This window comes from Exophiala spinifera, assembly GCF_000836115.1.
Source record: "Exophiala spinifera strain CBS 89968 unplaced genomic scaffold supercont1.5, whole genome shotgun sequence".
Lineage (NCBI taxonomy): Eukaryota > Fungi > Ascomycota > Eurotiomycetes > Chaetothyriales > Herpotrichiellaceae > Exophiala > Exophiala spinifera.
Genome location: NW_015622517.1, coordinates 3,203,373 through 3,227,185, shown reverse-complemented (window position 1 = coordinate 3,227,185; position 23,813 = coordinate 3,203,373). Strand labels below are relative to the sequence as shown.

At 51.7% G+C, this 23,813-nt stretch overlaps 11 protein-coding genes across 11 annotated transcripts; 6 read left to right on the top strand and 5 right to left on the bottom strand.

Moving 5' to 3' along the window:
- Positions 1-354: 354 nt before the first annotated feature.
- PV08_07738 (uncharacterized protein) lies at positions 355-2,319 on the bottom strand (the record flags this gene model as incomplete). The annotated part of the gene is made up of 6 exons (XM_016382065.1): positions 355-468; positions 585-725; positions 951-1,489; positions 1,657-1,741; positions 1,856-2,214; positions 2,286-2,319. 6 exons carry the CDS (start codon positions 2,317-2,319, stop codon positions 355-357), a joined length of 1,272 nt encoding a protein of 423 aa, XP_016235167.1.
- Positions 2,320-3,476: 1,157 nt separating this feature from the next.
- On the top strand, positions 3,477-4,492 carry PV08_07737 (uncharacterized protein; the record flags this gene model as incomplete). The annotated part of the gene is made up of 2 exons (XM_016382064.1): positions 3,477-3,750; positions 3,819-4,492. The coding sequence occupies 2 exons, from the start codon at positions 3,477-3,479 to the stop codon at positions 4,490-4,492; spliced, it is 948 nt and encodes a 315-aa protein (XP_016235166.1).
- A 511-nt stretch (positions 4,493-5,003) lies between these two features.
- On the top strand, positions 5,004-5,537 carry PV08_07736 (uncharacterized protein; the record flags this gene model as incomplete). Its single annotated transcript, XM_016382063.1, has 1 exon — positions 5,004-5,537. One exon carries the CDS (start codon positions 5,004-5,006, stop codon positions 5,535-5,537), a length of 534 nt encoding a protein of 177 aa, XP_016235165.1.
- A 123-nt stretch (positions 5,538-5,660) lies between these two features.
- Positions 5,661-7,108, bottom strand: PV08_07735 (uncharacterized protein; the record flags this gene model as incomplete). Its single annotated transcript, XM_016382062.1, has 2 exons — positions 5,661-5,806; positions 5,860-7,108. 2 exons carry the CDS (start codon positions 7,106-7,108, stop codon positions 5,661-5,663), a joined length of 1,395 nt encoding a protein of 464 aa, XP_016235164.1.
- Positions 7,109-7,774: 666 nt separating this feature from the next.
- On the top strand, positions 7,775-9,430 carry PV08_07734 (uncharacterized protein; the record flags this gene model as incomplete). Its single annotated transcript, XM_016382061.1, has 1 exon — positions 7,775-9,430. One exon carries the CDS (start codon positions 7,775-7,777, stop codon positions 9,428-9,430), a length of 1,656 nt encoding a protein of 551 aa, XP_016235163.1.
- Positions 9,431-10,092: 662 nt separating this feature from the next.
- Positions 10,093-11,475, top strand: PV08_07733 (uncharacterized protein; the record flags this gene model as incomplete). Its single annotated transcript, XM_016382060.1, has 1 exon — positions 10,093-11,475. One exon carries the CDS (start codon positions 10,093-10,095, stop codon positions 11,473-11,475), a length of 1,383 nt encoding a protein of 460 aa, XP_016235162.1.
- Positions 11,476-11,850: 375 nt separating this feature from the next.
- PV08_07732 (uncharacterized protein) lies at positions 11,851-12,674 on the bottom strand (the record flags this gene model as incomplete). Its single annotated transcript, XM_016382059.1, has 2 exons — positions 11,851-12,210; positions 12,465-12,674. 2 exons carry the CDS (start codon positions 12,672-12,674, stop codon positions 11,851-11,853), a joined length of 570 nt encoding a protein of 189 aa, XP_016235161.1.
- A 3,498-nt stretch (positions 12,675-16,172) lies between these two features.
- PV08_07731 (uncharacterized protein) lies at positions 16,173-16,912 on the bottom strand (the record flags this gene model as incomplete). The annotated part of the gene is made up of 3 exons (XM_016382058.1): positions 16,173-16,301; positions 16,456-16,621; positions 16,671-16,912. 3 exons carry the CDS (start codon positions 16,910-16,912, stop codon positions 16,173-16,175), a joined length of 537 nt encoding a protein of 178 aa, XP_016235160.1.
- A 1,700-nt stretch (positions 16,913-18,612) lies between these two features.
- PV08_07730 (uncharacterized protein) lies at positions 18,613-19,695 on the bottom strand (the record flags this gene model as incomplete). Its single annotated transcript, XM_016382057.1, has 5 exons — positions 18,613-18,999; positions 19,054-19,266; positions 19,328-19,422; positions 19,565-19,627; positions 19,689-19,695. The coding sequence occupies 5 exons, from the start codon at positions 19,693-19,695 to the stop codon at positions 18,613-18,615; spliced, it is 765 nt and encodes a 254-aa protein (XP_016235159.1).
- Positions 19,696-20,169: 474 nt separating this feature from the next.
- On the top strand, positions 20,170-21,216 carry PV08_07729 (uncharacterized protein; the record flags this gene model as incomplete). The annotated part of the gene is made up of 1 exon (XM_016382056.1): positions 20,170-21,216. One exon carries the CDS (start codon positions 20,170-20,172, stop codon positions 21,214-21,216), a length of 1,047 nt encoding a protein of 348 aa, XP_016235158.1.
- Positions 21,217-21,896: 680 nt separating this feature from the next.
- Positions 21,897-23,192, top strand: PV08_07728 (vacuolar protease A; the record flags this gene model as incomplete). Its single annotated transcript, XM_016382055.1, has 3 exons — positions 21,897-22,149; positions 22,197-23,067; positions 23,123-23,192. The coding sequence occupies 3 exons, from the start codon at positions 21,897-21,899 to the stop codon at positions 23,190-23,192; spliced, it is 1,194 nt and encodes a 397-aa protein (XP_016235157.1).
- Positions 23,193-23,813: the final 621 nt, after the last annotated feature.

The following is a 23,813-nucleotide window of genomic DNA, read 5'->3' as shown; positions in this document are numbered from 1 at the left end:
CAGAGTATATGCGATTTACTCACAAGGCTACCTGAATCTGGAAAGAACAACTGTAGGCTCTACACAATCTCTTTGGGTATGTTATGTGCCTGTATGCCAAACTGGTCAAAGATCGTCTCGTCCTCTCCCCGCCGGCCTAGATGAATGGCGTAGCAAAGTATGTAAATAGACGACTGTCCCTGCACACTGTATTGGGTACCGGTACTCGATACTTCGGCACTCCACACACTGCGAACTAACAGCATACTGCATGCACTGAACACTGTACATCCGATACGGTATGCTAAACACCCTCCTCGGCCTCTACTCTCAATCACACTTTTTGGAGGAGGACCCCCCGTTTCCGTCGTCAACTCAGCAGAGAGCTGTGATGTTCCCGGTCCTCAATTCCTCGGCGACGATTCTCGACATTTCAGGCCACTGTTTCCTCGTATCTGCTTCGGCGTCGTACTCGTACAAAACTGCATTCTAAAGGTCGAATCAAAGAGAGAGAAGGAGATGTCAGCAAAATGTTCTGGGGGCGCAAACTCGAGGCGAGAAGGAGTGTCACAGTGCTCAAATGCCAACAAAAAGAAAATGCTCACCTTGATCTTGACACTGTCTGGATCAATCTCCTCTCCGTCGGCCACGCGATCCAGAGCGTTGTGCCATCTATCCCTGACATCTTCGCCGTTCGTCTGGGCCCTTCGAACACGTGGGAAGCGAATCTTTTCGTAGACTCTTGTCTGTAACGGTTCGAGCAGATTCGTCAGCCGTCAATCGGTCAATCACGTCACTCCAAAAAAAGAAACCAACGCGACGTGACGCTGCCCATTCGGACCATATTTTTTGGAAACACACACAAAAACAACAACAACAACGCAACAACACAAAAAATGAGAGAAAAGAACTGGAAAAAGGGGAAAAAAGAAAGCAAAAAAAAAAAGAGAGACTGATATCGAAAGACTTACGGCCAACGGAACGTTGTCTTTCCCAGCAAGTAACAAGCACTGGGCCAGCACGGCGGCACTCTCGGTGGCCTGGCTGGCACCCTGGGCGCTCGTGGGCAGGTGGGGGTGACAGCAGTCCCCGATCAGGGCGACCTTGTGGTTCTTGCTCACCCACGTCGGGATCGGGTCGCGGTAGCAGATCTTCCAGTCGAGACAGGACTCGGTCTTGCGCACGATGGCGGCGACGCGCGGGTCGCAGTCCTGCACCAGCTCGCGCACCGCGTCCATGTCGCCCGGCTGGAACCAGGACTCCTTGATGTCCTCGGTGTCCTTGTGCGTGATGATCCAGTTGAACTCTTCGCCGTTGCGGAGCGTGTTTTGGACCAGGTGCTTGTCCTTGCCGATCCAGATGTTGACGCATTCTTGTTCGACGAACTCGGCCGTCAGCGGGTCGCCGCGGAGGTGGTCGCCCTTGAAGAAGGCCCGGAAACAAGCGTACCCAGACGACTTGGGCTTGTCGGAGAATCCCAACACGAGCTCGCGCGCTCGCGATTTTATACCTGCAAACGTCGGGCCGCCCATGGTCAGCACAAAGCCAAGACAATCCTCGCAAACACCCCGAGGCGAATAAGGAACCATGACGGTAGCGCTGTGGGTTAAGGTGGGAAGAAAACGCGTGTATGATGGGTGTGGGTTGTGCTAGAAGAAAGAGTACTCGAAAACTAACCATCAACAGCGATCACGATGTCGGCGTAATGCTTCTCGCCGTTCTTGAGAGTTACTGAAGGCGCTGCGTCGTCGTAATCTATCACCTACATCACCCACACAATGTTAGTCATGAATGATACTGAATCTCGTCAAAGCATACATGTCGTACGCGTGCGCAAAGGGGGGTTCCTCATGCACGGCTTTTTGGAGAAACTCACCTCGGTAGCCATATGAACAGGAATGCCCTTTTCGGCCACGGCGTCCAAAAATCCTTTATGGTAATCTCCTCGATGACCAATGTACCCGGCCATGTCCATCAGAGGCTGCTGAGCTAGAATCTTGCCGTCGTGCCATCGTCGGATTTGCATGTTGGGAGACTTGTTGCCGATCTCGATCAGTTTGTCCCGCAACATCGGGGACCATCGATCCAGCAGCTTGAATGCATTTTCACCAAGCCCCAGCGAGTCCCCCAGCCGCAGGAACTCGCGGACCTTTTCAAACACGACCACTTCAAACCCTGCATTGTGCATTGCCAAAGCGGTCGCGCATCCTCCCAAGCCTGCTCCGACGATAATGACTGCAAACGTCGAAACGTCAGGTTAGGGTTATGCTCTTTTCTTGTTCCCTGCCGACGAGAATCAGACTCACCTTTCATTGGACTTTCCGGTGCTATTGAACCCATGTTGACTAAAATCTGAGGACTTATTACGTGTCAACCCCTGGTGTGGGAGAGTGATGTCCGCTTTTCGATCTCTGGGTTGTGATTCTGTCCCTCTCTCGCCCACACAGTTGGTGCTGTCTTCCAGACTACGTCTTTGCTGTTACCTGTGTTGAAGTCCAAGTCAAGTCAAAGGTATATCAAAAATAAACAGATGAGGGAATAACCCCCACTACGGTAGTTAGGTCGAGACAAAACGGAAATAGATCAGGCAAGTCAGAGGTAGTCCTTGCTCGGATAAGTCGACTCGGATGAACCAGCACTTGACAAGTCTGCCCACATGCTGGGGTAGGGTGACCAGGGAGGTTCTCCGAAGCCATGCTGAGCGAAGGTGTGTTGGATTTGTGCGGGTGAGGACTCAAGGACTCGGCAGGGATCTCTGTCGAACTAACTACGTTAGGTGGTCCTTAGAATATTGCGGAGGGGAGCCCCGTTTTCACTCTGGTTTCTCATCTGTGACAGGCCCGGGATAAACCCATCAACATGCTGATTGGGGTACTTTCGTTATCCCCGTCGCCTGGCACCAAGGATCTGGGGGACCTGGAGTTCACCCATCCAGAGTGCCACTTTGGGATAATCCCCGTCGGACGGTAACTTGCTGCTGTGAGCGGTTCCTTTAGGTGCAGAGCACAACCCTGCACAGCACGGACAGAGCCCTAAAGGGGACTGTACCTGCTAGAATTACACACCTGCCGATGTCCCGAATCATGCTCGATTGCTGGTGAGACCGTGCGTCGTTCAACATATGCCGTGAGTTAGCTGATAGAGAGGGGCGACGCCCTGATCGTGATTTGTAGGTACAGGCTATAGCTTGTCTCTCCCCCTCATTTTCACCTCAAGCGAAAGCGTGGAGGACGGAACTTGGCGTGGAGAAACCGCAGGATGGTACCGTCTGAGGATGGCATTTCGACTAGTAGGTATCCAGTGAATACGGCTGTTGCTCCTGGGCGGAATTGAGAGCGCGCGTCTTTTGGGGTAAAATGGCAAAAGCAAGCTATAAGCATTTGACGAATACCAAACACTCACCAGCCAAGAGAAATACTACTCGTAATCGGAGAGCAAGCGTTTTGTATTCAGCATTTTGCCATTGGCTTAACACTTCGAAAAAGTGCTGTTGGAAAATGTCTGTAAAGACAGTAGGATATATTGGCCTCGGCAAGGCGGGTGCCTCAATGGCATCAAACCTTCCTCGATCCGGCTTTAACCTGGTTGTGAGGGATGCCGATCCAGCACGAGAAAAAGAGTTCGCTTCGAAATATCAGAATGTTACTATTGCCGAAGCTGGCCCAAATGCGTTCAAGGACTGCGACGTCTTGATCACCATGTTGCCGCAAGGAAAGGTCGTGAGGGAAGTAGTCCTGGGCGAAAATGGAATCGCCAAGGGTTTGAAGAAGGGTAAGTTTTATCATTTGTACAATGACGAAGATGAAGAAGTACGTATATATTGATATAACTTGTGTCAGGATGTATTATCGTTGACACATCGTCGTCTTCACCATACGATACCCAAAGTCTCGGCAAAGACCTAGCAGATCTGGACTTCGTCCTCGTCGACGCTCCAGTAACTCAGCGACGTCTGCATGATACTGACATTGGTGAGGCCACGCTCATGGTGGGATCCGACACTCAGGAGGCATTCGACAGAGTTCTGCCCGTTCTCCAGGCCATGGCAAGATGGGTCTTCCATATGGGCAAACTGGGGGCTGGCCATGCCATGAAAACACTAAACAATTATACCAGTGCTGGAGCAATTGTCGCGCTCTCAGATGCACTGGTGGCAGGACAGAAATTCGGCCTCGATCCAGTCCAAATGATTGATGTTCTCAACGTCGGTACAGGGCGAAACTTTTCCACGTCAGACAGCTATGCAACCGATGCACTCCCCAAGAGATATGCAACCGGCTACCAACTTGCCTTGCTGGTGAAGGATATTGGTATCTCCAAGGAACTATTTGAGATGGTCAACTTTGAAACCGATATGCCTGACTTAATCCTCAAGTATTTCAAGGAGGCGCAAGAGGGAGTTGAGCCGACAGCTGACCACACTGAACTCTTAAAGAGCTGGGAAAAACGAGCGGGGTTGACGCTCAAAGTCGGCACTCCAGATGGCTCGACAGTAACCGCCTTGAAGGAATAATGAGCGATTTGGATGAGAGCAAAGACAAGTGCGTGTGGCTCCGCATAACAATGGTCAACGTTTTCTGATGACCTCGTGAATTCATGGCTAGCCCAAGTAGACTGCCTCATGTCTGGCGAAATCCTCTAAGGCCAACTGTTCGCAGTGGACCATGTGACACGGGCAGCCACGAGGAATTGTTGAGTAATAATTACTTATTCAAGCCTGGATGCCTGGAGCCAACAGGCAGCACGAGCCTTTGGGGCCAGTAATATCAATTGTCATAGAACAAGAGCACTTGAATGATTGACAATTCCATTCGATCTCGGGATGACCTCAGGGGTGCAAGGCACGGCACAGATGTATTGACATGAACACGAGGCGCTACCAGCCTTGGCGCAGCTGTTGCCTGACATGAGCAGGGTTTATGTCGTCGTCGGAGACTGGGGCATGAAAGCTACCTGACATATAATATGGCATTAGAATTGGCCCTTCTGGGCAATAGCAAAGTCTCAAGTCTCAAGTACTCACCATGTCTGCACCTTCTAAAGACAGCAAAATCGTCAACTGCCTCTTCTTCGCCAGTCAAGCCGAAGAAGCCGCCAAGTTCTACACTTCCATCTTTCCGAATTCCTCCATTGATGAAATCGTTCATTTCCCAGAGGCAAGCACGAAGATGCACGGACAGCCAGCTGGTTCGGTCATGCTCGTTGTGTTCAGCCTCAACGGCCAATGCTTCACGGCCTTGAACTCCAGACCCGCCGAAGTCAACTTTACCGAGGCAGTCAGCTTCCAAGTCACGTGTGACGATCAGGAGGAGGTTGATCATTACTGGGACAAGTTGAGCGAGGGTGGCGATGAAACTGTTCAGATGTGTGGATGGTTGAAGGACAAGTATGGTGTGTCATGGCAAGTTGTTCCCAAGGATCTCATGAAGCTTATGCTCGGAGCTACGCCCGAGAATCGTTGGAAAGCAATGCAGGCATTCGGGAAAATGCGCAAAATCGTTCTTCGAGATGTTCTTGATGCTGTCGAAGGCAAAAATGAGAAAGCAGCAGAAACCTGATCCTGCAAGGTGGAGGTTTGGGACCTTGTTCTCCAAAAGCATGTTGATTGACTAGTGGAAGTTGATGTTCTGACCAGGTAGCTCCAATGAATCGCTGATTATCCGTACGCTTGACAAGAATAATTACATGACGCTGCACTTCTGGGAATTTTCGTACTGTTCTCCCCACCGGTCGATGCCAGCTTGGATCTCGTTGTCCCTTTGTTTGGCCTTGACTTCTGACTTGAAATTTGTCTTCATGAATTTGGTCAACTCTCGGTCCACATTAGCTGAGAGTATGTTAGCATTAGTACCCCTACCCATCATGAGACAGTCCACTCACCACTCGTTGCCTCGAGAACCACCGCTTGTCTACAAAGAGGACACTGGTCCTTTTCCTCTCTCTGCATGACCACCATACACCTTATGCAGAAGATATGACCACACCTGAGCCGGATCGGCTTGTAAGAAATACTGAAGCATACCGGACACAGATAGTCGTTTAATTGCGGGATGATGCTTAGTAATTCTTGAGAAATTGTGAAACAGGTCGCTTTGGCCAGATTTTGTGCCATGAAAGGCGACTTAATCAACGCATCCGACACGGTTGATCTTGCGTGCAACGCCGTGCGCTTGTCGAATTTCTTCATGATCTTGTTGAGTGCAGTTTTGTTGATCTCCTGAAATTTAATAAGTCGGATGAGGTTGGCGTTAATTCCTAGAAAGCGTTCGAACGCGGCGTTGGCGTCCTTTCCGAGCTTGCGCACTTCCTTCTGTTGTTTCTGAAGACCCTGGTTGAAGTTGGAATACTGCAGTTGTGCATGCTCAGCATCTCGGGCACCGGCATCGGCCTCGTGGGAAGACATAAAAATCTCGGCTTCGGCGTAGAGTTCGAAAATCTTTCTCCAAATCTCGATTTCCTGCTTTGAGCGCTTGGTCTTTTCTGATTTCAAGTCGCGTAATTGGGCGCCAAGCTTGAGGATTTCCGTCTGTATCTGGATCTGCTCCGAGTCTTGCAACCGGTCAAGATCAGCCAATTCGCGCTTTAGTATTTGAAAGAACTCAGAGTCTGAAGTCAAAGGTATTTCAATTGTTTGAGGTTTCAGTTCATCATTTTCAGACATCACGTCCGCATCGGAATTTTGAGCTGTACCATCATGTGATCCTTCCGCCAATCTTGGCTGTGCTGGTGACGAGTCATCTCGCCGGGTTGGCCCAGATGAGCCTCTGGAATTTCGGGCGAGGCGTTGCAAAACTCGACGAGTGTCCGGCGCCAGCCAAGCATCGATGGGAGAGCCATCGCGGGGGTCGACAACAATGGTCAATCTAGGCGTAAAGCTGACTTTCTCACTGCCATTGACCGAGTACTGCATGAGTCGTTCGCCCAGAGAACCACCAACCTCGGTGTCACCGGAACTGACATGTTGCCACAAGGCATCAAGAGTCTCTTTGTCAAGACCAAGAGAGAGGAGTTCTTGCTGGACTCGTTTGATACACTTCTTCAATTTCTTGTAAGATATGGCAGAGTCAACCCACTCTTGCGGAAATTCCTCCCGCGAGAGCGCTGCCTCAAAATCCTGTCCAAATTTCATCACGACCACGTATAAGAGTAGTGTTGAGATGACTGAGAAATGATGATGATGATTTCTGGCAGCGAGGGATTTGTAGTCATGGTCGCAAGTTTTGCTGTCGACACTATATTCTCAAGGGTTGATAATAGCAGGAGGAAAATGTCGAAATAAAAGTGGCGGATGTGATATCCCGTTCCAATATGGATCTTGTTCCCCAGACCATGTTTTCGTCGCCACACGGAACGATCGACTCGGGAAGATTGAGGTCGAGGCTTGGAGCAAATAGAAACGCTACGCGGCGGCATGCGCTGTCATCTGACACATGCTATGGCCGGAGACGACGGTACAAATTTTCATCACTGACGACGAGGATGATGCGGCAAGTTGACTGGCACGTGATTGAGGCAATTTGTTAGGCCCAGGCTAGTGAGGCCCTAACGGCATAACCGTTTAACTAACCTGTTAGTGAATGCTTGGTTAAAGACCCCAATTTCTAGCAGGCATCTAAGGCGAGACTCGAGCCTAAAACTATTTTGTCCGCTCGCGCATTACAGAGTGTCACTGCGTATCTGCCCTTCAGACTCCTAGAACATTCTTCTCAAGGCGGATGGGAGGGTTTCGGTGGGTTGGAGTGCTCGACCACATGTGAATATACGTTCCCCCTGTCGCGCGCGGGGAATTTTAGCTATGGGTCAGAGACAGTCTACGGATAATGCAACGCAGGAAGAGCAGCCTCCAGCAAAAGCCGATTACTATGATCTTCTTGGGGTCGAGCGTACAGCCACAGACGACGAGATCAAGAAGGCCTACCGGCGTAAAGCCCTCGAACTCCACCCCGATCGCAATTACGGTAACGTCGAAGCTGCGACCGCGTTGTTCGCAGAGATTCAATCCGCCTATGAAGTCCTCTCCGATCCTCAGGAACGAGCCTGGTATGACTCCCATAGAGACATTCTCCTCCGCGGCGATGCTGCCGCTGGTGCAGACGCCACTGACTTTTCGTACAATATTCGCATGACCTCGGCGGAGGAAGTGCTAAAGTTGATGATGAAGTTCAATGGTCGTCTCGATTTCACAGACGCCCCGAGTGGCTTTTACGGAGGATTGAATGACTTCTTCAAGCAGCTCGCAAAGGAGGAGGACATTGCTTGTCAGTGGGAGGGTCAAGATTATATGGACTATCCCGAGTTCGGTCTGAAAGATGACGATTACGAGGATACAGTCCGCCCTTTTTACGCCTCATGGAATGGCTTTGCCACTAGAAAAAGCTATTCGTGGAAGGACCAGTACAGACTCTCGGATGCGCCCGATCGAAGGATCAGGAGGATGATGGAGAAAGAAAACAGAAAGTTGCGCGAGGAGGCGATTCAAGAATACAACGAGGCGGTGCGGTCTCTTGTTGCGTTCGTGCGGAAGCGAGACCCTCGAGTCCAAAATAACCAAAAGTCCGAAGCCGAGCGGCAAAAAGCACTTCGAGAAGCGACTGCGGCGCAGGCGGCACGATCCAAGGCGGCGAGGTTGGCCAAAATGGAAGAGATGGATACCGCTGCAATACCAGAGTGGGCAAGATCAAGACCTTCTCATGATGAATTGGAGGGTGGTTTTTCTAGCGAATCTGAAGTGGAAGAGCATGCATATGATTGTGTGGTTTGTGACAAGACGTTCAAGAGTGAGGCGCAATACATGTCACATGAGAAGAGCAAAAAGCATATCAAAATGCTAAAACAACTACAGAAAGAGATGCGCGCTGAAGGTAGGGCGCTAGATTTGGAGGTCGAGAATTCGGCCCCGGAAGTTGAGGTTGAGGTTCCTGGGGAGGGAGAAGCGCGTCCTCTGGATGCCACCGATGAGCCCGTTGACTTGAATGTGGACGGCGAAGATTTTTCAGATGGCGTCGCGGAACAATCAGATGTCGACGCGGCGACGCAGGTCAAAGGTACTTCGGGCGGATCTGAGGAGACCGAGGATGATTCTGACGACGATTATGCGGCTCGATCTGACATTGAGCAACGGATAGCAGGAGGCTCCGTGAGTGGGACATCGTCTAAAATCGCGGGTATCAGTTTGGAAGATACGCCGCCCGAGACATCGGAGATGGAAACAGCAACGCAACGGCAGCCGAAGATGGGGAAGGCCAAACAGAAGAAGGCCAGGAAAGCAGCACAGAAAGCGGCAGATCCAACGGATAAGGTCGGATCTATGTTGCAATGTGCTGTGTGCCAGGCTGAATTTCCTTCAAAGAACAAACTATTCGACCATATCAACAAGGAAAAGCATGTGGCGTATAAGACGGAGCTGAATCAAGCCAAGGGGTCGAAGAGCACTAGAGGGAAGAAGAGGTGATGGTCTAGCGACGGGTGTATTGTACGAATAGTGAGGCTGACTACTTGCAAGCGCTGGCAAGGGTTTCATCGTCCATTATGGTGTTTGTGATAAGCATAGCGCTGGCGTTAGTCAGGGGTGTTTCCTCCGTAGTTTCGGAAAGATAGATGGCCACAAGAGCCTCGAGCCTATCATGATAGCCGTCGTGTACAAGACATGAATGCATGGATCTGTCTCAAGGTGCCCGTAGGTATATCTTGTCTCTGGCTGGTGTAATTGGAGGAGTCGAGCGAGTGCCGGTGTGTTTCAGGTATGAGCGGTGTTGCGTGATTTGCTGTGCGTTGGCATCGTCGTCAATCACATTATGGAGCCGATGAGGGAGAAACAAACTCGTCAATCACCTCCGCGAATAGTGACCATTTCATACTGCATATTCACCTGATGACTGGGGCGATGAAGTATCCAAGGGATCCCGACGTTACTGTGTACGCTTAACACGGGAGCTTATTACTGTATTTCCTGATGTGGCCCCGACGTCTTCTCTCCATCGCCGACAACATGACCTCGTCGCCTCTGTGACCAGCGTCCAGAAAGACCGATGTACTTCTCGACCACACGACCGGGACTTAGCAGCCCCTCTATGGACAGGACATAAATCAGTCAAACAGAAGACCCCGGTCACAATGGCAGACACTCGCTGCGCAGACGCAGACCTCCAACTCGACGTGGATGTTATGATCCTCGAATACACCTTGTACCACGCCATCAAGGCGCAATTCGATTTTCTTTCAAGCGGGCGTCAAGATGCGACTCGAGCGAGTGAATCAACGCGGCTATTGACGATTTTCGACTGCTTCGTTCATCATTTCAACCAGCACCATCCCACCCACCCAAAGTCGAGTGACTTCTACAGTAACCTGGACGTGCTCGAATTCCTCGTCCTCCTTTCAAACCGGTCGGGTGATACGTCAACCGCCGCATTCAGCGACGACACTCCGGAGAAGCTGCGTTCCATCTCGGCGGAGAACCTTGCATCTCGTCGTCGCTGGCTTGCGGCCCGGGAGCGGTATGCGCGGGAGCGACTCCGCGGACAACCTGCTGCTACCTCCAGTGACAAATTGGCCCTTCAAGACTTAGAGGACCAGATCTACAAAAGCTGGAATCAACATTACGCTTTTGGTGCGCACCAACAGCGACGGACGATATCGCCCTCCCTCTTTGACCTTCTTCCTCGCTTCATAGAAATATCCGCCGAGATGTCCGCCACGCTAAATCTCCCTCCCAACGAGACTTGGATGCATATAGCATGCGAGTTCATGCTCCAAGCTAGTCTGGAAGCACTGCGAATGCGTTCGTTGCAGTCGCAGTCGCTCTCACAGTCCTTCTCACAGGCTGCCGTCAACGACATGACACCCCGCCTCGACGACTGTTTCGCGTGGGGTTACGCCGACCCTCGATATCTCGTTCCCGACGGCGCCTCACCTGACAAGAAAATGCAACTTGTAAATGACCTCTTTATTGATCCCGACTGCGTGACTGAGGAGGAGGAGGACGACGACGACGCTGACAGTGGGGATCCGGATCTCCTCGGTGATCACGATTTGGACGAGGATCCAGAATGGACCCAGACACGCTCCCAATGGTTATGTGAATTCTCGATGGCGGTCGACGCGTCGGCACAATCCCAGTCGTGTCGTTTGGACAGGTTGAGCGTCAAGTTCCCCCTCGGGGCCTTTCAGGACAAACTCATCAGTTTCATGCAGAGTGTATGGGACCTGCTGTGCGGAGATCTCAACAGGAAGCCTGTGCTCGCGCAGATCGAGGAAGGTCACATCAAGTCTCTGGGGGTGGTAGAGGGACCGGAGTTTGACGAGTTTCTCGATCGTGTCGGTCTCAAAAGGGACTCTCGGGGGATATTGACGTTTGATGTTCCTGAGTTGACGAGGCCGTCTGACCGCCTGGATCTGGCGCCACTAGATCCTCCTGATGGACTGCATATACGTGGGAACGCATGGTCAAGGGATAAAACCGACAAGGTGAATTCCAAGAAGAGAACGAGGACTTGATGATGATCATCGGAGAGGGAGCGGAGGAGAGTAAGTATGTGAGATTGTTGAAGCGTTGCTGTTGCAGTAAATGCCCGCATGAAGATGAGGCCATGTACAAAGTCCTTGCAAGGGTAAGACGGGACCTTTTTGTCACTTTTTTCTTTTTTTTGACTCCACACTATATCCTGAATATGCGCAACAGAATATATACCATTAATACCTCCTCGCCTCATGTTTCTCGGCGGACGCTCACACTCAAGGTCTCTCTGGCTCGTCGTCTGTGAGACTCGGAATAGATGGGATGGGATGGGATGGGATGGGATGGGATGAGTTGAGTTGAGTTGGAAACGGGGAAGAGAGAAAAGAGAAACGTAAAGGAAAACAAGAATATCATCATTTCGTCGTCTTTGTCTTCTCCCACACCTCCCGCTCAAAGCCATCAACAAGTTTTACATATTCCTCACCGCCAGCCACCCAACCTTTGATCCCGCCTTCGAGGATGGCACTCTGCATCTGCACCTGCTGCACCTGCGGGGCCGTTTCGCCGTCGGTGCTGTCCTGCGTCCGGGTCCGCGCCTGGTCGTCGATGTAATCGGCAAACCACCCTGCTGCACGCGGTCCTCTACCGTTGCACGACCCACAGTAGAATACCACCAGCGGTACCGACGCCGCCGTGGCAAGTGCATACAGCGTCGGTATGCCGTGGTAGAGTGATTGAGCTGGCAGATTGAGAGAAGAGCGGATAGTGCCGCCCTGTGATGCGCGCAGCACGTAGGGGGGCGCGTAAAGTAAGTAAAGTGATGACGCTCTCTGAAAAAGAAGAACAGAAGAAGGAAGAAGGAAGAATTGAAGGAAGGGTTGAAGGACAGAGGAAAAAGCGAGAGGAGGGCATTTCGTGCGTCCTTTCAACCGTGGACGGGAATCAAGACGTGGTAAGTGGGTAAATGTAGGTAGGGGATGTAACGATCCCAAAGTGCGTGGGTTTATTAGACAAGGTAGGTACATACTTCATGGTCATTTCTTCGTACGTCGACTAACAAGAAATCCCTTCCTGGTCGATCAGTGGTCCCAGACTTGAGCATGGCGAGCACGTCTTCTCTCTTGACGACTTTGGGGTGCGTGGTTCGCGGGGCGGGGAAGAATGCGTGCCATGGTTGTTCTTTTGCATCCTTTTCTGTCGAGGTTTGTGTGGTGGTGGTGGTAGGAGGGGTGGTCATGATGTGGTCTCTTTACCAAGACACAGGTAGTAAAAGTCAGTAGGTAGGTGAGTAAGGATAGCAACTACAGCTGAGAGCTCTGAAGACTGATAATCTTTGATGACGAGACCACTCTAGAGGTAACCCGGACAAGGTGGGTGCTAATGAACAAAATCGAACTTATTTGTGCTGCACTTTTTTACATTTACGCACTTTTGCAGGGATCGTCAAAGGGACCAACTACAGAGGGGGAGTGACCTACCAGTTTATTTACTGTACTTCCTCGGGCCCCTTGGTTACTAAGGTATCACTAACTAACTAGTGAGGTGGCCACAAGTAGCCGAGGCGCACCAGCTGTTCGTTGTACCTCATGCTGTACAACGCCCAGTTAGTGAAACTTCAATCTCAGCCTCAAGTCACACCGAGTCACACAACGTGAATGAGTGAGTAGTCGATGACTGACCTCGTAGGTCACTCGCTACCCAGCAGCATCCCACAGACGCGCTCACGAGACTAATATAAGTAAACGTATTACCTTCCAAGGTCCTTGCTTGGTACCCCAGATATGCACACCGGAGATACCTGAGATACCTAGGTAGGTAGGGAGGTAGGGAGGTAGGGAGGTAGGGAAGTGCGTAGGTAGCATCTATTCATGATGAGTACCCAACTCACTTTATGCCGTAATCTGTGATCCGTAATCTGCATCTATCCCGCAAAGCTATACAGAGTATCCGTACTCTCTCAGTCATCTCAGTAATACCATACTTAGGTAGGTACTTCAGGTCCGTAGAGAGTACCAGTACCGGCACCATAGCCTGCACCACTGCACCCATGCACAGCATGTCATCCACTCATCGTGTGTTCATGGTGGTGACTTGTATACATACTCCGTGATTCACTGAGCGTCAAGTACAGTATCCGAGATACCTGTTTAAGATACTTAAAATACGCCTGGGGTAGTCCCATACTGCAGTTTTCGTCAAGATCACGCTTCCAGACTCAGTCACCTAGATATTGGTAGGTACGGAATATCACCTCTAGTTAGTACTTACCTCCCTATCTATTAGTACACAGGTACGGATGGAGTACGAAATATGAATGTCGGCGTGTGAAAATACCTACTTCAGGTACTTCAGGTACCTACGGCGCACGTACCCCTCCCCCCTCAAAGGGACGATGTTATCGGCAGTAACCAAGTTAGTCCGTACTATCTACTGGCTAACCTCGTACTCGTTCCTCCCCGTGATTATAGGTTCCGGCACTCGTCGTTGAAGATATCCGTATAGCTAGCTCAATTGCAGGACGTGTGCAATCACTTCAAACCTGAACGCTACCTTCCTACCTGTACCTACCTCGCTAAAACCATTGGTTTTCTTCACTTCTGAAAGAGAAAAGCCAAAGTACGGGGACGCACAAACCACTCGTTCGAGGTCTTCTCGAAGTCTTGCGGTAATATAAGGTAGGTAGGTACGTGGCTAGGCAAGTATCTACCGAGTTCGGAGTAGTAACGCCGACAACTACTCCGGACTGTATCCGTACCAAAGCGAAAGATATTTCTCCCATCCCTAGCGGCCCCCTCAGCGCCCCCCCTTCGAGCTCGAAAGGCAAAAGAAAACGGAAAACGGAAAAAAAAAGCCACACACAACATCCAGTGTCGTCGAGATGGGACTTTCGCTCGTACGGCAACGTTGAGCCGATCCCGCGGGCCCAGCGCGCACCAACCACCATCTCTTTGGGAGACGGGACGCTTTCTCCTCTCGGCCGTGGGGCGTTTCTGGAAAACAGCCAACAAAAAGTCAAACGGGTCGTCGTCCAGCACAATAAATCGGCAAAAGATTGCTTCGTTTTTGGGCCCCTTGCTCGGGGCTAGCAGGCTACGGTAGAAACGTGTGGGAACAAAAAGGGGGGGGGGGGCGGGGGGGGGCGGCTTTCCGCCTCGCGATAAACCCAAGAGAAAACCTAACCACAGTAACCTCCTCGTACCTGTTGACGGCCCTCCGCCTTGGTATCAAATCAACATGCATGTTGCATCATGCACGCATGCATCACCAAGAAAGTGACAGGTTTTCTCTTCTCGCGCGGACTAGGCCCATCCAAAAGGCTTGTGCGCCATCAAGGCCAGGCCAAAAGCGCATAGCGTCCTACGGTCCAGAGTACGAATTAACGATCCAATGGGTCTGTTTCACACAACTCTTAGCGAGATCGGGTGAACTTTAGTTCTCGCGCCCAAAGGGCGGGTTGAAACTCCGTTTGACAATTATTATGGTACAGTAGGGCCCTAATAAATTGTGAACTAGTTTGATCGCCCACAAAAAACTGACAGCGCTTCTGTCCTCCGCCACGTGCGGAAGGCCTGTTCCAATACAAACTGCCCTCGGTGGCACTTTTTTTAAAGTTGTTGGCGGCATGGGACGATGCGCACCACCCAATTTCACCTCTCCCTCGTCATTCGTGTGCAAAACTACTCGTTGGCTCGTGTTCGTTACTCGTGTCACGATTTTCGGAAGGAGTGCCGCGAGTCAAGAAGCGTCGCGGCGCTCGCCTGAACTTGCCCACCGCCGTGGCAATCCCGAAACCGAAGGTTCGTAGAGTAAAAGTAAGTAGCTCGAGCGAGCACTACGGGGAGCATGCTACCATTGATTGTCCGGGCCATCGACAATAGCTACCGGCTACCGCAAGACCAGAGGTATCGTACAAGATTCCAGTGCTCTGCCCGGGGAGGGGGGGGGGGCTTGTTCGGCAGTGGATACTCGCGATAAGGCTGAGGAGTTAGCTACCAGCATTGTTTCCACAGCTTCGCCGGCGCGCAGCATTGCGACTTTGAGTGCCCCAGTAGCCCAGACCCCCTCGGTCTCTCCGAAAACTTCCATGCGCCCTGGGTAGGCGGGGTGCCGCAGAGATGCCCCAGTCTCTGGCCTAACCAGATGTGCAGAAAGGAAAAATCGTCCCAGACAACTCCTGACAGCGGAAGCGCGCAAATTATTACTCGTCTGCATTGTTTAGTAAGGAAGAGGAAGGAGGATTGAGCAGTGAGGACCATGTTTGTGCTGGGTTGATCAAGTATACTTTTCTATCACCGTCAATGATTTCGTTCGGGGTCCGTGTGCTATGGAGCTCATTCACACCTGAACCGGTCAGGAATTCCGGTCATGTGTGGTATGCAGGCGCCCTCGACATCATCTTTTGTCCTCCTTCGTCCGAGAATTACTACGTCGGGGGTATCCAATTCGCTTTCATGTCATCATGTTGCTAGACGTTTCCATTTCCCCATACTGGTTCTTCCTGCCTGCAGGATTGAAATTTCTCTGCCCGCAGAGATTAGAAGTAAAGTTTGCTCGTTCGGTTGTGACGTAAAAACGGTCGGCGTCAAGCCAGGCCGTCCGGCCACACCAGTCTCATATTCCCAAGCCACTGGTCGAATGAATTTTGGCCAGGAGTACGATCAGAGGGCGGTCACATGGTGCACAATCGCGACATCTTGATTGCGCGTCGGTGCCGGTGCGAGATGCTTTACGAGCTTCACCGCTGCAGTCGAATCCATGCCAGCATGCGTTCCAAGGAAGGATCCTCGTCAATCCAATACCCCTTCCGACGATCAGCTCGGCGCAAATCGCTGACAACGTGCTCGTCGGTGATGTCGTTGAGTTCCTGGATAACGTCTGGGTTAGCGTGGATACTCCTTTTCCCATGTGGTGCTGATCACTTCCGCCTTGGTATGGGTAGGGAACAGATCGTAGATTAGCGACCCGGACATCATCTGGAGACACCTCCCTCGAGGCCGTGGACACCGCAAGCAACTTACCTGCCGTAGTCTTTGATCAATCGCTTGTAGACTGGTCATATGCCGTGGACCGGGCTTTTCGCCCGTCAACAGTTGAATACGCATTTGAACCCATCTCATTGCAGCGGATGCACGGAGATAGATCTTGTGCGCCTGAAGCCTTCTGGTGCAGGCGTCTAGAATGATTCTGGCCGGCCATTAGACCCCGACTCCCAGACACAACGTAATGGGCATACCTTTGCATGGCTGCCTTTGTCACTTCGGACGTGTCCACCTGTCCAGCTTGCAGACCGATGTTTCCCGGGTTGAAATGCGTGGCCAGGATGGCCTGTGACTCGGCCGCACACTGTCTGAGCACCACATAACCGTCGAGATAGTATGATTGCTGGTCTGGAGGGTTTGCCTCGCTGCGTGTGATGAGTGATGAGATGTGAATCTGCAGTGTCCGGAAATCATTCATCACTTCGAGAATCCGCATGGCGCGGGCTTCGTTCCCTGCCACCCGTAGTCAGTATATCGTCAACCATGACACTGCTGTCTCACGCAGTTTACACCGGTCACCGGGGTGGTGGTTACATACGTCCGTCAGCCATGTCCTCTCTATAGGGAAGACCCCGTGGCTCACTGAGACAACCTAGGGCCAGTGTCTCCGTGTGTGGACTGCGAGGAGATGGGTAACCCCGATGGACCTGCGCCCTGATCTCAGTCTCAGTTGGATGCTTGTGGTAGTCCTGGAGATGAGAAATCTCTCGAGGCGGCGGTCGAAGCATGCTTAAGAAGAGTCACCATTCATAAATATCTCCCAGACGACAATGGTGCCAGGTGGAAAAGAGCGAAGAAGGTGCATGGAGCAGAGACACAAGCAGAGACAGAGTCAAGGTCGTGGCTTTGTTTCCAACCGACCAGTCATTGCCTCGAAGATGGTTCTGAAGAGTTGGGCCCGGGCCGTAGCGTCAGAAAGACAGGGAGAAGGCTGTCCAGCTGTATGAAAGCGCGACGAGAAAGCCGCACAATGGTGAAGCTGGAGGCAAGTCTAGCAGGCTGGATTAGGCGAGGACAGTATCGTGAGACAGAAATGGTCAAGGCTAGCAACACCAGACCCGACACGGCTTGGATGGTTGCAGCATGGCCATTGGGCATCGCCTCGACGAGAGACGTGACGACAATAATAATTGATGCAGCCATGGCAGTGGATCAAATTTCGAGGCTCTGCTGCGCTGCTGGATAGGACGTTGGCCGCTGAGCGGATCAGCAAGCCACCACCAGCGCCATCACCGCATTGACTGCCTTGGAGATATGGGCGTGTCTTGAGGCCAGAGGTCGCCGTGGAAGCCCGGTCCCCGTTGGACGCGGAATCACCTCACGCAGCACGCAGCCTGGGCGCCGGCATGGATCGAGAGGTCTCTACACCGAGAGTGCATAGTGGGAATGAAAACGCATCCGGAAAGCGTTGGAGCGTCGGCCCTGCGTCTGGCCAATGGCTCCGCCTCTCCATCTGCATTAGTCTATACTCAAAAAAACGGACGAGCTTCGCGCTTGTCCACAAGCAGAAAGCTGAACAGGCAAGGCGAAGCGTGGACGGGGTGAGGGCGTTTTAGCTGACCATCATGGCGTGCCAACACTCTATTTCCATCCACTTCGCTTCTGCGTGGACTCCGAATGTGGTGTGGAAAGGTCTATTCGCTTGTCTTCTATGGCATGGGAGATCGGTGGCTTGAATCTGCTTGGCTTACACCACCGTCCAGCTCCGAGAACCTCTGTTTGTCCGTTTACGCTTTCTCCTCGCAGCCTCAGAAAACAGCCACTGCAATCTGACGGGGACTTCTGGCCTTGCGGTACGAGCAACCATGACATGAGCCACGCGGGTTCGGGAGCTGCAAGACCATGTTTCCCCTGCAGTAACGTGCGCGCCTCACACGGTGCAAAAGCGTCTCCCCTTCCCTGGCTCTGACGTGCACTCGACCTCCCCACAGACATCATCCCGATCAGCTGCACTAGTGTGCTGAGTCTGCTCGCACCAATCGACTCCGCAACGCCCAACTATACACCAGGCCCCATATCAATAGCTGAGTTGCAAACAGACCCCTGTCCAGCGTGGTCGTCGAGAAGCATGATCCAGTGTGAATTGGGGGCCGGCCTGTTGGTACGAACGCCCCCTTATCGTTCAGCAACCGTAATTCAATCCCGCTCTGCAATCGCTTGAAGACGTTCCTCGATCTCATCTTCGCTTAGCGTCCTAAACTCTCGATCGGTGCCTTCACTTCCATCAGCCTTGGGTCCACCGACGATGCCAATCTCCAATTCGCCCTTCTTGAAATCAACGCTCAAGACAGTGCTGAGGGTGCTAATTCCCAGCTCAACCACCTCTTCCCAGCCACCAGGGGCATGATCCTTGTTCTTCAGCTTCTTCTCCAGATGATTGAGTGCCTCTTGCTGTTTAGGCCCGGATGCTGTGGCCTTGTAACCCACGTAGTAGCCGGCAGGATCGCATTTGTAGAGTTGGGGCCCGAATTCATCATCGACGGAAACGAGTGTGATCGCAATTCCTAGCGGTCTCATGTACGCCTGTGTGCCATTAGCTTTCTTGTCCGGAAGTCGCTTTCTGAAAGGCCGGCTTACTCTTTGTGTATAGACTTGGTTGATGTTGGCCAGCCGCTTTGCGAGGACGTCGCAGGGCATTTCATAGCCATTCTTGTATTTGAACTCTGCAGCTTCTCCTCTTGCTCGATCAGCAGCTGCACGAGCGTCTGCTATCGAGCCAGTCATGACACAGCCGACGGACGGAGAGATTTTAAACACATGGGACACGGAGGCTGGATCGATTAGTTTGTCCTATGACCAATGTTCGTCAGCATAGTTGCGAACGTACGTGTAGGTAGTCGTTGGATCTTACAGGGACTTTCTTCTGTGAAATGACCACAGCGCAGTTCTTGCCCCGCACACCCACGGAAGTGATATTCGCTGCGGTGATTGCCTTGAAGGCATACTCTGTCCATCATTGTAAGCAACCTTCTGTTGATGGACAATTGTAGGGGCAGAGGATGATCAAAAGCGCTGGGGCTTTCCGGGGTGGATCGATGAGGTAGATCGATGAAGGTCAACACCAGATTTGAGAACTAGCAGGACATACCGACTTGATATAATCGGCCCTGATCCGAGAAGATGGTAATGTGTCGATCATAACCTGCGCTGCCTGAAGATACGAAGTGGTCAGCTCGGGGTGTCCGACACAGCTAATTGACACTGAGACGAACCAGACATCCTGAACCTCTTTCAACCGAGGCAAATCGTACCAATTATGTAGCTAAAGCTCGTCAAAGAAAGCCTTGAAGGATGAAGCTTGACTCAAAGACGACAGAGGGTAGACAATCAGTTCGCGGGATATGCACGTAGACGGTGATGCAGGTATTTTTGGGAGAGTGTTCATCAACGCGCAAACTGCGCGGCCTTGCACCTGCCTAGGCTCACCAATGATAAACGTCAGCATTCATCGCGCGCCGCCTGAGCCACCTGAGCCACTTGAGCCACTTGAGCCACCTGAGCCACCTGAGCCACCTGAGCCACCTGAGCCACAGCACTTTTTTCTCCGACATAACATCCCGACTTTTCATGCAGTGAGGCTGGACTTCTGACCCTCTACACTTCTGAAATTTTAGGGTCTCTTACAATTTTCAGGCGTCCGAGGACAGGGGTGCAACGACCTCGTGTCCATCCAGCATAATTGGTCTCATGAAAATGCAACAGCCCATGGTCCCGGCTTGGAAGAAACTGGGCTTGAAGCTTAAGCATGCACGAGAGATCCCTGAGCATTCCATCCAGCTGAATGGCCATGGCGACAGCTCTATCGAAAATGCTCAAGGAAAATCATTTGAGCAACCTCATAAAAGAAGAAAGATTTCGCCCGTCAGCGGAGAATCTCCACAGAAGGGATCGACAAACGGAGCCATTCAGTCAAGCTTGAAGGGCCCAAAGACACAGAACAAGAAATTGAAAAAGAAAGTGTCCTTCTCTTTTGATGCACCACCCGATCTTGTATCAACCGTATCTCCGCCTAGCCAAAAGACCGCCGACGTGGAGAAATCGCCAACGACAAAGCGAAAGAAGGAAAAGAAGCCGCGGAAGCAGTTCGCTCGCACTGAGCAAGCCTCGGCTCCAAGCATCAATCCAGCTTTGGAATATCTAAGACAGTATCATACATCTCGATCGACCTGGAAATTCAACAAAACCAAAGAAATCTGGATCTTGAAACACGCATTATTGGTGGATGACATCCCCAGAGACTATGATGTGGCCCTAGCAAGGTATCTACATGGGTTGAAAGGGGTCGGCGCGAGGGAAAGGCTCGAAAATGCCTGTCTTGACATGCTACGGGCTAGACAAGGCGGCGAGGGTGTAAGCAGTCAAGACGCATCGGATCGTGATGTACAGAAGAGGTTTAGAGCCATGCTTCAGGCATCAGAAGATGGCAAATTCGACGACGAGGACGACAATCTTCGGCTTTGGATTCAGCAGCGACCACGTCCTCAGCTCTTGCTTGATAGCCTGGGGTCCGACGCAAGAGTCGATGAACCAAAGCCAAAACAAAAGAAGAGGAAGAATAGAACGGTGGTAGTGGACTATGATAGCTCGAGTTCTAGCTCGAGTAGCGATAGCGAGAGTGAGAGCGACGGTGACAGTGACAGCCAAAGCCAAAGCGAAACTGGCAAAGATTTGGGCACAGTTGAGGATCCAACGTCGAGTAGCGGCAGTGACGAATCTAGCGGTGGCTCAGATAGTGAATAGGTGGAACGAATCAGGTGGGATATTTCTGGTTCAGTCAGAATGTTCCGGAACCAATACATGAGCGTCGAGAATCCGATAGTCCATCAATATTGGCATGGCCGCTCGCACATAACGGTGGTTGTGTTGGATAATCCATGTGGCTGGTGTTATGAACGAGGTGGTTGGGGGTTGCGTTGAGACGAGCAGCAATCTTGTAGCACGAACTTCGAGGGGTTTCGTCTTCCCTCTGTCTTTCCTCTCTAAAATGGTCATCAATCACTGTGAGAATAGAGAGTACATCCGAGAATATTGCGAAGACAAGAGATAAGTGCTTATCCAAACATTCAATTCAATGTCAGGGCTCCGAGATGCATGAAGTCATTGACAGGAATAATATATCTCCGACCCCGGTCCAAATAGACACTAGCGAGGCTCACTAGCGCGGAGCTCAGTGTCGCATAACTTACTCCCATACTACTTGTATCGCATCCTGTTCCGCAGCAACAGAAGACTAACGCTGTTAGTACTAGCGGGTTGGACAATCGCTCGAAGCAGTCATCATTCGTCACCTGCTCGGTGACTGCTTGCTCCTGCAGGCTGCCGCCCAACTCCTCAATCCATCGACTCTTCCTCTTCATCCATCGCATCAACAAACAATCCCATCGTTCTACTCTTTCTTCATTTTTCCACTGGTTGGCATCATGAAGTCCGGTCTTGTTGTTGCAGCTACCCTGCTGGGTGCCGCCAATGCTGGCATGCACCGCATGAAGCTCCAAAAGGTGCCATTGGAAGACCAGCTTAGCGCTGCCAACATTGGTGACCACATGCGAGCTCTCCGACACAAGTACTCTCAGAAGACCATGGGAGGCTCGTCTGAAGACATCTTCGGAGATGCTTCGATCCATCCAACTGGCCCTCACGATGTCCCGGTGGAAAACTTCTTGAATGCTCAATGTATGTATGATATCTAGGTCTGCCCGTGCAACGTTAACCATCAGCAGATTTCAGCACCATTGCCTTGGGGACGCCAGCTCAAGAGTTCAAGGTTGTCCTCGATACCGGATCTTCCAATCTCTGGGTCCCTAGCCAATCTTGTGGCTCGATTGCCTGCTACCTCCACCAGAAATATGATTCATCATCGTCCTCTACATACAAGAAGAATGGATCGGAGTTTGGCATCCGATATGGTTCTGGAGAAGTCGCCGGCTTCATCTCCACTGATGTCCTCCGCATCGGTGACTTGACGATTAAAGACCAACTTTTTGGTGAGGCGACGAGCGAGCCCGGCTTGGCCTTCGCCTTTGGCAGATTCGATGGCATCTTGGGTCTCGGATACGATACCATCTCTGTCAATCACATCCCACCCCCATTTTATAACATGATCAACCAGAAGTTGCTGGACGAGCCTGTCTTTGCTTTCTATCTGGGCAACACTGATGATGGCACCGAGTCCGAGGCAACCTTTGGCGGCGTTGACACGAGTCACTACACCGGCAAGATGGTCAAGATCCCGCTCCGCCGCAAGGCTTACTGGGAAGTCAACCTTGACTCCATCAGCTTTGGCGAGGAAACTGCTGATCTCGACAACACCGGCGTCATCCTCGACACTGGTACTTCTTTGATTGCCCTTCCTACCACCCTCGCGGAGCTCCTCAACCGTGAGCTTGGTGCCAAGAAAGGATTCAATGGACAATACACTGTGGAATGTGACAAGCGTGACTCTCTTCCAGACATCAGCTTCACTCTCAGCGGTTATAACTTTTCCATTACGGCTTATGATTATATCCTCGAAGTCCAAGGTTCCTGCATCAGCAGCTTCATGGGCATGGACTTCCCAGCTCCTACCGGGCCATTGGCTATCCTTGGTGACAGGTATGTCTTTCTCTTTCCCTCTTCTGGACCGGGTCTTGATACTGATGTCCTGTAGCTTTTTGCGTAAGTGGTACAGTGTCTATGATCTGGGTAACGACGCTGTTGGTTTGGCCCAGGCCAAGTAGAGCAGGGACATTTCTGCTGGTTATCACGGGCTTGCAGTTCTTCCAGCCTGCAAGCTTAGGTGGTGAATATATCGGCGTTAGCTGCAGTCCATTAATAATCCCTCTATTATCCATCTTGTCCACTGCGTTTCCTGGGAAGTATATAGGAAAGAGTCGCGTTGACGGCAAAAGGCCGCTTCGAAGGCTACGGGTAGACCTGGAAGGTCGGCCACAATACAATTTGTTGTTCTGCTGACTCCTCGTGCTCTCCTCCTCAAGACTCCCTATTCACGCATGGTAGAGTGATCATGGATAGTCTTGTCGTGGCGTGGTCCGAGGGCGCGTCTCGTGACTGTCGACGGCCTCTTGGTGCGGCGAGCTAGTGATTTGGTCCTCGACTGAGAGTGACGGAGCATGCATAGACTATTCCTACGGCGGCCTCTGGGGCGCTGCTTGACTGACCTAGCAGACTTATCCCTACGTAGTTCTCAGGGCCCTTTGAGCCTGGACTGGCCCTTGTGAGACGCATAAAGAAGGCCGTCCATCCCGCATGGGTTTGTTGGAGCAAGCACCGCATACCAAAGCAAAAGCCTCATTAGCCACTAGCCAGTGGGCAAACTGCACCTACGATACCGAGACCTA